The sequence below is a fragment of the Melospiza georgiana genome, chromosome 9, assembly GCF_028018845.1.
Source record: "Melospiza georgiana isolate bMelGeo1 chromosome 9, bMelGeo1.pri, whole genome shotgun sequence".
Lineage (NCBI taxonomy): Eukaryota > Metazoa > Chordata > Aves > Passeriformes > Passerellidae > Melospiza > Melospiza georgiana.
The window spans coordinates 12,386,783-12,398,312 of record NC_080438.1 but is presented as its reverse complement, the minus strand read 5'-3'; the positions used below and the strand labels follow the sequence as shown (position 1 = coordinate 12,398,312).

Here is an 11,530-nt window from a genome sequence, read left to right as displayed (position 1 = left end):
TTTGACTTTTGTTCTTGGGGTTTTGGGCAGGACAGGTCTTCTTGTTTTGGAGACCAAGCAGAAGGATGGGTGCAGGATGGGCCTGAATTTGTACTGTGAAACTGGGCACTGTTCTTCCTCAGTAATTACCTTGCATTGTTCATCTGCAACTTGAAAACTGTCAGTGGTGAGGCTGAAGTCATTAAAACCAGAGTAGCAGTAAAAGCTGATATAGATGTGGTCCTTACCCTGTTGAGGGTGATAACAGTAGTCACATAGGATTTGCTGCATACTGGGCTGGTTAGCAGAACTGTCTAAAACCATGTGGGAAATACTGCAATGACATTTAATTTAAAAGATATTCTAGTCCAGTGCACTTAAAGGAGAAGTTAGTCCATAAATGACTAAATCATAGTTGATGGTGTGGGAGCTGGTGCAGAAGATTTGTCATTACTCCAGCTGCCAACAGTCTAAATCACTAGTATTGGTGGCGGGACCAAAGTAAACCTATCTTTGCTATCTTTTTCCAATAGGAGCTGGCTTAGCAGATGCCTTTGAAGTGCTTTTACTGGAATTACTCATATTTTACACTTCCCATGGGGACTGTGTTGTTCATTTAATCCTGGAGGGCTTTTTCAACTTAAATGCTTCTGTGATTCTACAGTAGTATGTCCTGTGGCCCATGTTGAGCTACAGGACCAAAGGCCCACAAGTGGCGCCGAAATAGGATAACAGCAAGGTGGTGCTGTGCTCAAGGACAAAAATACTTTATAAGAAAGTGCGGAAAGTGAATGTTCAGAGAGCCGTGCCCGGTCCGCGTTGTCCCCGAGACGGGCGGGGCCGGGCTCCCCGCGCCCGGGCGGTGGCGAGGCCCGGCGGAAGGGGCGGGGCGGCCGCAGCGGGCAGGGACCGGGATCCACGGGCTGTGCGCCGCAGGGGGAGCCCGGCCGGGAGCCTCCGAGGGGCGGGCACGGACCGGGATCCACGGGCTGTGCGCCGCACGGGCAGCCCGGCCGGGAGCCTCCGAGGGGCGGGCACGGACCGGGATCCGCGGTGTCTGCGCCGCACGGGCAGCCCGGCCGGGAGCTTCGGAGGGGCGGGCACGGACGGGGATCCACGGGATCCGCGCCGCACGGGGAGCCCGGCCAGGAGCTTCGGAGGGGCGGGCACGGACCGGGATCCGCGGTGTCTGCGCCGCACGGGCAGCCCGGCCAGGAGCTTCGGAGGGGCGGCCGCTGCGAGTTTGCTTCGCCTGCCGGAAACTCGGGGCTGCTCGGGGGTTGTGTGGGGAGCGGCCAGAAGGGACAGGGCCACTGCTGTGCTGCCCTGTGACAGCCTTGGGCAGCTGCAGCCTCCGCAGCTCGGCAGGTCCGGACGCGGCCCAGGTGTGTTGGATGGCGGCACCGCTCAGGCCGTGCCCAGCACAGACAGGGTGACCCGAGTCCCGGGCTGGCCGGGACAGCGGTGGGGCTCTGCAGAGACGCTCCGCTCCCAGCTTCTCTGCAGTGCAGTCAGTGTTGCAGTCTTCCACATGGCTTCTTAAAGTTTTTCCGAGTTTCGAAATTATTTTGAAGCTAGAGCCATCAGAGTGCCGTGAGGATCTCAGCATCTGCATTCTCTTATTATTGCTTGTATTGAAGGCAGAGCAGCCATAAACCTGTTTCAGAGAAAGGAAAATCTACATTGAATCTTTAAGCACTAGGCTTTGGAGCTGGTTGGGTCAAGGTACATTATTCTTAGTACTTTGTGTCATTTACTACTTTGCATATTTACTGCTGTAAGTAAAACTTGCCAATCTAATAAATGGCTTTTCTCATCAGAGAAGATGGAATTTTCTTAGCTCATTTTCTCTTAATGTATGTTCTTCCTGTCAGGGTCAGAAAGCATTCCTTCATGAAAATGGAAGCACGCACAACAACTGCTTGTGGTTGAAACTTCATCTGTATACTTTACTTAAGATCTACTAATAAATAATTGTATTAAAGCTGTTTTGTTCACAAGCAGAAAAGCCAGCTAAATATACCAAATGCTTAATTCTAAACAACACTACCTGCTTGTGAAGAGCAGTGATAGTAGTAGGCTCTGGAAGGCTGGTTCTACATTTTATAAACTATATTTTGTGCCTAAATTTGCTCCAAAGAGGGCTCCATTACCTGAGAGGCACGGATCATCCTTTCCTTGAAGCAGAAAAGAGGGCAGTTTTGTAGAAATCATGTAAAATTTTGTATCAATTTATATCTGGCTAGGTGTATCACAGCAGGTTAGAGTTTTCAGCAGTGCATTCCCAAATGGGTATTAAATCAGGAAAAGCACTGGTTTCTTTTGTGTAGCAAACCTGAGGGCCCCTGTGTTCATGTTTAAATCTTCACTGAGGTGTTTGGTTTCCCTTGTGACAGGAATCTCTCTTTGCTCTGTCACTGTAGGATAACTTTTTAAAAGAATAGATACTTACAGGAAAGTAACAAGATTCTGTATTTTGTTTTAAGGGAAGTATTAGTTCAGCCGTTTGCAGAAGTTCTTGTAGGACTTCTTTCTGTCTCGGACTCTAAATCAACTTCTGAACCGAAGAGTGCAATATAAGACTCTCAGTAGAGTAATGTAAACCTTGATAGTTGTTTAGTTTCTGGTTTGTTACAGTTGTATCTCTCTAGGTGAGGAAAAGGAGAGGCAATTTTGATATAAGGATTGTTGTCTTTGTTTATCCCTGAGTAAATACAAATAGGATATGAGTTGGGAAATGCAGTTCCTAGCCTAGCTCATCAGAAGGAAATGTAGCTTCAAGCCTCTGGAAAGCTCCTTCTGCAGAGCTCTGTACTTGAGCACTCAGGAGAATTCTTGGTTATGGAGCTTCACAGCACTTCTAAAATCTGCATGTCATTGCCCATGTTCTTAAAAAGAGAATATCTCCACACAAATCCTGCAGGTGTGCAAAGATAAGACATTTAGCATTTCTGGGTTTCACTATAATTAATGATTTCTGTATCTGAGAGATCTTTCAGATTTCAGGCTGTTGTTTGAATGAGAGATGTCATGCATATCATGAATGACAGACTCACATATGTTAAACCTCCAAAATATCTGGGGTTTCATAACAAATCATGGTAAGAAATATGCTGCCTCTGCAAGGTCTTATCCAAATATGTTCAAGTTGTAGCAACACCATTTGGAAAAAAAAAGATGTCTCTCAATGATAAATAGGAATGTAAAATAACATACATTAAAATTATAAATAAAATGTCAATTTCAGTCTATATAAGTATTCGTTTACCCTTTGGGGTAGTTTTTGGCTCTATACTAATAAAACCACAACTTTTGCATTCTGGAGGCAGCCTGCATTAGGCAACATCTGAATTTTAGGTGCATGAAAACAAAGTTACTATTAGTATGGGAATTTGATATAGTTTAGATAAGATCCAGTTCTCATACAAAATAGCAGGTAAATAAATATGGTGCCAGAGATGGGTGTTTACCTTTAAACATGTATTTTCTAATGTGTACTTACCCTCTTACAGGAACATTGGCAGTTAGTAAGAAGAGCCCAGCTGATCACAGAGCACTGGATGGGGATCTATTTTCTGCTGTTAGTTGTAGGGCTTTGCTGGGGGCAGTACAACCCCAACACTGTCCCAAAGAGAACCTCTATAGTGCATCTCTTTGAATGGCGCTGGCAGGACATTGCTGAGGAGTGTGAACGCTACTTAGCTCCTAATGGATTTGGGGGAGTCCAGGTATGTCTGCTCCTATCAGTAGGCAGTGAAATTGCTGCACAGATGATAATTTGTTTTTCACAGAAAATATTCAATTCGTCAAAGGACAGGTACTGAACAAGAAAAATAGAAGCTGGTAATGGAAGTAGTAAATGCTGACAAATATATTCTTCAGCTATCTTTGAGTAAGCATGGATTTATTTCATTGCTCCAAAGTGCATGTTTTGCAGTCTGTGCTGTTACATTTAGGTGAATTAGAATTGCCCATCACTTGCTAAATCTTCTTTTTTTACTGCTGTGTAGAGTAACCTGTGTTTATCTGCTTGATATTTTTAAATTAAGGAAAGCTCTTAAGAGCTAGATAAATGTAAAATGAAACTATGACAGAACAAAGGGCTTCCAAAGTGAACAAAAAAGTGCTGAAGGTGTTAAGTACAAAAGGCTGCTGATTGTGTTCACCCACTTCCAAAGTGAACAAAAAAGTGCTGAAGGTGTTAAGTACAAAAGGCTGCTGATTGTGTTCACCCAAACTGGCCAGTTTCTCTCTGTGTATCACAGTAAGCCACTAAGAGACCCTTCTTTGCAGGAGCCTGGTGTGAGCGGGCAGAAGTGCACTGAACACAGGTTCTGGTGGAGGTGTCCCTGTGTGAGTCAGTTCTGTCTGAACAACAGAGATGTGTTCCTGTGCAACCAGAACTGCCACTTGGGTGGGGTAGCATGTCAGGAGAGCAGCCACTTATTAAAGTGTTCCTGTTTGCCTGTCAGATTGCTCAGGAAAAATTGGTGCAAAGGCTGCCTGTCTCTTGTAGCCCAAGAGATTGCAAGCTGGCTTGAGTGAGAACTCTCTCATCATTTTCAAATAATCATCTTGTCTTTGCAACCTTCTTTCCAGGCACACAGACCAGATGGACTTAAAACTGATTTCTCTTACCCTGGCCTATGCCTGTTTATCATTTTAATCCATTCTGTGGCAAGGTCTTAGAAGTTTTTTTCAGATGATGACTTGCTGAGCTGGTCAGGAAGGTGTGGCAGCTAAGAGGCTGAAGGGCTTTTTCTGAGAAATGGTTGGATCAGGTTGTTGTACCCAGAGGCTTGAAGGTAGCAGCAAAAGCTTATTGCCTAAAAATTATCCTGAAAATTCTGTAAAAGGAAGAAGTATAACTCACCTGGAAACTTACAAGAATTAGGTCAAGAATGCGTTCATCCAAAGCATTACAAAAATGGGAAGTTGGATCAGTTTTAAAGGCAGGATGTTATGTCAGTTGTTATGCAGTCACTTCCTTCCTCTGCTGACCTAATTCTTCAATTTCAGGTGCTTCTTTTTGAAGCTTGAAGTCACAAATAAAAATAGGCCACTCTGTTCATGGGCCTAATTTTTATACTGGCTTTCTGAGGCCAGGCCTCAGTCTTTTGTTTCCAGCCTACTACAGTGTAAGCAGAGGATACTGAGGATCTAAGTGTTCTCTAAAAATGTTCTTTCTCTGAAAATACTGGGCAAATAAATTAACCATTTTCAGTATCCTGTTACCTGCCATTGTTTTATTTACAGATTTCACCTCCAAACGAAAATGTTATCATTACTGACCCCCAGCAACCATGGTGGGAAAGATACCAGCCTGTCAGCTACAAGCTGTGCACAAGGTCTGGAAATGAAACTGAATTTAGAGACATGGTGACCCGGTGCAACAATGTTGGAGTAAGTACTTTTAAAACCTTCTGGTGTTTACAATGCAAGGATATAGCCAAGCAGTGATTCTACCATTTAAAAAAAATGGATGTAGTGTTACCTGCCTGTCTGCTGAGCTGCATGTTTTATCACCCTTGCTGTATGCTAATTAAAAAAATGGAATAAAATATTGGCTGAAGCAAGCAAGCAGAAGCAGGAGGATAGGGCAGGAGGTATGGTAGAGAGAACATTAATTAGTGGTGCTGTGGGAAGTAGCTTTTTCAAATTGTTACGTGGATACTGTTCTCTAGGTGCACATTTATGTGGATGCAGTAATCAACCATATGTGTGGAGCCAATGCTGGGGCTGGTGACCATGCTACTTGTGGAAGCTATTTCAATGCAAAGACTGAAGATTTCCCAGCTGTGCCCTATTCTGGCTGGGACTTTAATGATCATAAATGTAAATCTAGAAGTGGAAACATTGAGGATTATCATGATATATCTCAGGTAAACCTACAGCTGTGGTTTCCATGTACATCTGTTCCTGTGCTGTGATTTCTTTGCTCTCATTTACAGTGAGACATTTTTTAAAAGAAATTTTTAAAAGCATTATGAAAAGCCATCCAAATTAATAACAGAGGTTAGTGTTGTTATTAGGAACACCACTTCTTAAGGGGATAGCTGTACTTGAGACAATGTCTCAATTTCAGATTCAGACAATGTGTTTAGGCAATTAATAAAAACAATTTAAAGCTCATAAAATCTATTTAGTGCTAAAAAAGGTAAAGTTATTATTTGCCTTTTATTGTAATTTGGAAGTTTTCCATGGTCTCAATTTCAGAAGAGAGGGGTAGACTCAATTTCTTATTGCAGCTTCTGTGTAGATGACTTTGCAAATAAAGAAATGCACGGGAAACAAAGGCTACTGAAGTTTTACCTGGCATTGTAATATCAGCCAAGAACATTCAAAAGGTGTGTGGAACAGTACCTGAAGCTTATTAGGTGAGAAGGGTTTGATTTCAGGTGCGGGACTGCCGCCTGGTCAGCCTGCTGGACCTGGCCCTGGACAGGGAGCATGTGCGCTCCAGCGTTGCCGCGTACCTGAACCGGCTCATCGGCCTGGGCGTCGCGGGCTTCCGCATCGACGCTGCCAAGCACATGTGGCCTGCCGACGTCAAGGCCATTTTAGACAAGCTGGAAGATCTAAATACTCAGTGGTTTCCTGCAGGAACTAAACCTTTCATTTACCAAGAGGTAATCTTTATTTTTTTTTAATATTACTTCACAAACACTTCTTGCAGGCCTGGGTACAGACTCAGTCACACATGGCAATGCTTTGCATGGGCTGAACTCAAGCAGATTTGCAGAAATCATCCTCAATTCCATCCTCAGTTATAATCTACAAATATGTAATCTGTCCATAAATGGTAATTGATGTGCAAAATGCCCCACTAGTTTTGGACCTACTGGACTTAGGTAACCTGGAAATTTTATTGCGAGAATTTTTATTGAAGTGAAATTTACTGCATTGTAGTTAGTGTAAAAATTCTGTTGGTTTAAAAAAAGATACCATTTCCTGAATTTTAAATCCTGGATAATAAATTGCAACAGAAGACATAAGTATTGATTATGGGCTGAAAGTTTATTTTCCAATGGTATAACAAGTATTGTTTGATATTCTGAAATTGTGTTTTACATTTGAATAATGAACTGGAACAAGCAGGTGAGTGTGGGTTTCAGTCAGCAGAAGCTAAACTTGCTGCACATATTTTATTAAATTAATATCTTGCCTGCAAAGTCTAGACAAAGAGAAACATTCTTTAGCTCCATAGTGAAAGGATGCAGCCCAACTGCTGGAAGAAGAGGCATTGGTGACCATACTGAATATAAAGGAAGTACAGCCCAAGCCTTAATCATGGGTAAGTGATCAGCTGGGGTAAGGAGATACAGGATAGAGATGAAAACGAGGTTCACAAGCTGGGCTGAGCTAAAAGGAGAAAATAGCCTTACATATGATTTTGCAAGAAACTCAAATAACCAATAGCCAGCTTGAGCCAATAATTAGCTCAAGTACTGTCCCCTTCCTTAAAGCAATGTCTAAAGCAGTGTCTTATTTGTTTGGTTTTTGAGAAGAAAGACATGCTCTATCTTTCCTGTACCAGGTAATTGACTTGGGTGGAGAGCCCATCAAAGGCAGCGAGTACTTTGGAAATGGCCGAGTGACAGAGTTCAAGTACGGTGCCAAACTGGGGACAGTGATCCGCAAGTGGAATGGAGAAAAGATGGCCTACTTAAAGTAAGGATGAAGGTGCTGCCACTTATCCAGCATTCACTGGATACACCAGTTGACAGGGTAGCTCCAAGTCTGTGTTTTTGTTTAGGAACTGGGGAGAAGGCTGGGGCTTTGTGCCTTCTGACAGAGCCCTGGTCTTTGTGGATAATCACGACAACCAGAGAGGACACGGGGCTGGTGGAGCTTCTATTCTGACCTTCTGGGATGCCAGGTGAGGGATTGCTCTTGTGTGGGTGATGCTTCTTGCTTTTGCTTGTTTGCCTGTGTGTTCTCTGGCAGGTTCCTCCTTTCACATCTCATTCCTTGTTTGTCCACCAAACAGGCTCTATAAAATGGCAGTTGGTTTCATGCTTGCCCATCCGTATGGCGTCACGCGTGTGATGTCAAGTTTTCGTTGGCCAAGATATTTTCAAAATGGAAAGGTGAGGTTTAATTAATTAAATAATTAATTTAAATCATTTTAATTTAATTAGTGCTGAAGATTCATGCATGGGGATTAAGTGTGAGAGCAGGGCCAGGGAAGTAGTCCAGTGCATTTCAGGTTGTCGAGAGATTTCCCTGTCCCAGGCTGGATGCAGGCAGTGAAACTTTGATGCTCCCGCCAGCTTTGTTCACCACAAGGACTCTCTGCATTGTGAGTCAGAAGATATGAATCCTTTTTTTATATAAAAAAACCCTTTCTTTTTAATGACAGGACGTCAATGACTGGTATGGGCCCCCAAGTAACTCAGATGGCTCCACAAAGTCCGTTACAATCAATCCAGACACGACCTGTGGCAACGACTGGGTTTGTGAACATCGCTGGCGTCAGATCAGGTAGGGCACTGGGGAGAAACAAGAAGTAAAAGCAGTTGCTTTTGCTTCCTGCTCCATGTGGCTTTAGAGGTGTTGCAGGTGCAGTGGCAGACATGGCTTGTGTTTTCAGGAACATGGTTATCTTCCGTAACGTGGTGGATGGTGAGCCTTTCTCCAACTGGTGGGACAATGGCAGCAATCAAGTGGCTTTTGGCCGTGGTAATAAAGGCTTCATCATCTTCAATAATGATGATTGGTGAGTAAGAGGGAAATAAATTGTAATTTATTATGATTATAAGAAAATTGTTATGTGTTAAATATGTATTTTAAAAATCTAGTTACTAGTGAAACCTTTTAAGGTGTTGCTAGCTTGAATAGCTATTTCTAATGGATTATTATTGACAGTTGTTGACAATTTGAACATGGCATTTTCCATAGGCACTCTTTGCAGTTTAGACCTTGTAGGGTGGTATTTCTATTTCCCAGTTCTGAAGCTGGCTGTGTCACTGGGCCTGGTCAACCAGCAAAGTCTAAATTTATAGAAGTGAGGGAACTTGTAAACTCAGGAATATGTTCTAAATGTGACAGTTTTAAAAACTGTATTGGAACCGTTTATGTGAGAATGAGTTGACAAGAGAACAGGAGTGTGTCAGGGCTGCAATAAGTAGCTGTAGGTTGTGGTGATGAGCAATTTGAAGCATGTAGTTATTGAATAGATTCTGTGGCGTCCAGCGAAGTGCTAGAGGGTAGTTCCATAATTACTTAACATCTGAGGTTTCCAGTATGATTTGAAGAGCATTTTAGAGTCCTCATAATGCTTACTGCACTTTTTTCTTTTCCAAAGGTCCTTGAATGTATCTCTGCAAACCGGTCTGCCTGCTGGCACTTACTGTGATATCATTTCTGGGCAAAAGGAAGGTGACTTGTGTACAGCAGTTGAAGTTCATGTTGCTGCTGATGGCATGGCTAATTTCCTAATTGGGAATGAAGACCAAGACCCATTTATTGCCATTCACGTTGATGCTAAATTGTAACCAGCTGTGTTGTGCATGTGATCTTCCTTCTCCTCTGTATCTTTGTTATCAGCAAACAGATGTGCAGAATGTCCTGGCTCTCAGGACTGCATGAACTGAGACAGAGCAAAGTGTGTTAGCTGTAATACTGATGAAATAGTGAGCAGAGATGAGAACTGGTGGTGCCATGCACATCTGGGAGTGATGCTATACATCTGTGTACATTTGTAAGTGTACTTTATTCAGTTAAGGTACTAATAAAAAATGGAAGGAGAAGATTGACATTATTAAATTTAAAATCGTGATGCTCTGTGCAGAAGTAGAAATGCAGTTCTCTTTAGGGGCAAGCAGGGTTGCTATAATTGACAGGATATCCAAAAACCAAGAGAAGACCCCTTTGTGCTGAAACATGGCACAATTCAAGTTGATTTTCTAGTCTTTGTATTCTCTTGGAGTATTGTTTTATTGTTAGTATTACTCAAGTTTATTCACGGAGGGTTGTCGCTAAGATAGGGATCTTTTAAGTCAGTTCCAAATGAAGACCTGAAATCATTTCATGAAGAAGAGTCAAAGGTCTTTCTTTTTTGAAGGAGGAAATTGTAGGAAATACAAGAAAGGACTTGGAAAACAGTTTCAAATTCAGTTATATGTCAGGCAGCTCATCTACACTATCATTTGCATCTGATTTTGGGTTTTGTTCCTTGAATCTGATGAATCCTTGATCACTTAAAATGAGGTGAAACAGTTCATAGTAGGGACTGGGCAATGACACCAGAGAAACATTAGATATGAGAACGTGTCCCCTCCTAGTTGCCAGTGGGATTCACCTGTTAAAGACCCCATACCTCTTGTGTGATATATTGACCTGGTTTTTGGTAGCCGGAGTACCATGGAGGTGCTCCGGTGAGAAGCTGCTGGAAGCTTCCACTATTTCCAGCAGAACCATTCCCTGATGGCTCTGCAGATGGTCAGTCATGCTGCTGTCCAAAACCAGGCCAACAAGAGAGGTTGATTATCCCTCTGTGCTAACATATTTAAGAAGAAAATCAAAGCAAAGTCACACATTTTTTCTTCTGGTCAGAAAAGAGGAGGAGGTGAGAACAGACCTTGGACACACCAAGGTCAGTGCAGAAGGAGGGGGAGGAGGTGCTCCAGGTGCCAGAGCCGAGATTCCTCTGCAGGCCTCATGGTGATGACCATGGTGAGGCAGCTGTGCCCATGGGGATCCAGGGGGGATGCAGAGATCCACTCACAGCCCATGGGGGAGGTGCCCATGCTGGAGCAAGTGCATGCCTGGAGGAGGCTGGGATCCAGTGGAAGACCCTGTGGAGAGAGGAGGCCCCTGCTTCCAGGCTGGAGCAGCCTGTCTGGAGGACTGCACCCTGTGGGAAGAGAGACTCAGGTGCAGCAGTTTTGGGAGGCTGTGTGCCCATGAGAGGGACTCACGCTACAGCAGGTGAGGTTTGGCTGCTGCAATTGAGAGCGGACCCATGCCAGGGCAGTTCATGGAGAAATGTCTCCTGTGGGAGGGACCCCATAACCTCACAGGGGGAGGACTCCTCTCCTTGAGCAGCAGAAGAGAATCTTGGTGATGAACTGACCAAAATCCCCATGCTCTGTCTCCCTGCACTGTCAGTGGGAAGGAGGAGAGCTGGAATGAAACAGTGTTTTAAGGGCTTATTTTACTTGTCATTATCCCCCTCTGATTCTGTTTGTAATAAAATCACTTTGCAACCTTAAGTTGAACCTGTTTTGCCCTTAAATGTTTTCTTCCAGTCCTTATCTCACTCACGAGCCCTTTGTCAATTTTTTTCTCTCTCCACTGCCATGATGTGGCAGGGGTGAACAAGCAGCTCTCATTGGTGCCTGGTGTTGGGCCAGTATAAAACCATGACAGTTCCTCATACCCTGGTCTGGACTCAGTCTAATTCTGAGAGCAAGACACCTCTGAATGCTGGCAAACTCATTCATTCTCGTAATGCTGTTAGATTTCCAGTCATCTTTCAATCAGCTCCCACTCCTTTTACCTTCAGAGGGTCTGTGTGTTATGTTTTGGTGCAGGGATTGAGAGACAC

General features: G+C 43.7%; 1 protein-coding gene across 3 annotated transcripts; it reads left to right on the top strand.

Annotated features, from left to right (window-relative positions):
* The first annotated feature begins 26 nt into the window (after positions 1 to 26).
* On the top strand, positions 27 to 9,739 carry LOC131087126 (pancreatic alpha-amylase-like). 3 transcript variants are annotated; one of them, XM_058030544.1, is made up of 11 exons: positions 27 to 166; positions 3,492 to 3,707; positions 5,236 to 5,382; positions 5,664 to 5,861; positions 6,378 to 6,608; positions 7,517 to 7,650; positions 7,736 to 7,858; positions 7,970 to 8,069; positions 8,342 to 8,463; positions 8,573 to 8,698; positions 9,287 to 9,739. In XM_058030544.1, the coding sequence occupies exons 2-11, from the start codon at positions 3,540 to 3,542 to the stop codon at positions 9,474 to 9,476; spliced, it is 1,539 nt and encodes a 512-aa protein (XP_057886527.1). In that variant the 5' UTR covers positions 27 to 166; positions 3,492 to 3,539; the 3' UTR covers positions 9,477 to 9,739. The 3 variants fall into 3 exon arrangements, with proteins under 3 accessions (XP_057886527.1, XP_057886530.1, XP_057886528.1); XM_058030547.1 differs by lacking the exon at positions 27 to 166 and adding an exon at positions 1,125 to 1,364; XM_058030545.1 differs by lacking the exon at positions 27 to 166 and adding an exon at positions 1,375 to 1,704.
* The last annotated feature ends 1,791 nt before the right edge of the window (positions 9,740 to 11,530 follow it).

Coding starts and splice junctions, on each gene's coding strand:
- LOC131087126 (XM_058030544.1), top strand. CDS start 3,540: ATGGGGATCTATTTTCTGCTGTTAGTTGTAGGGCTTTGCTGGGGGCAG. Junction 5,383..5,663: donor CCCGGTGCAACAATGTTGGA/GTAAGTACTTTT, acceptor ACTGTTCTCTAG/GTGCACATTTATGTGGATGC. Junction 8,699..9,286: donor ATCTTCAATAATGATGATTG/GTGAGTAAGAGG, acceptor TCTTTTCCAAAG/GTCCTTGAATGTATCTCTGC.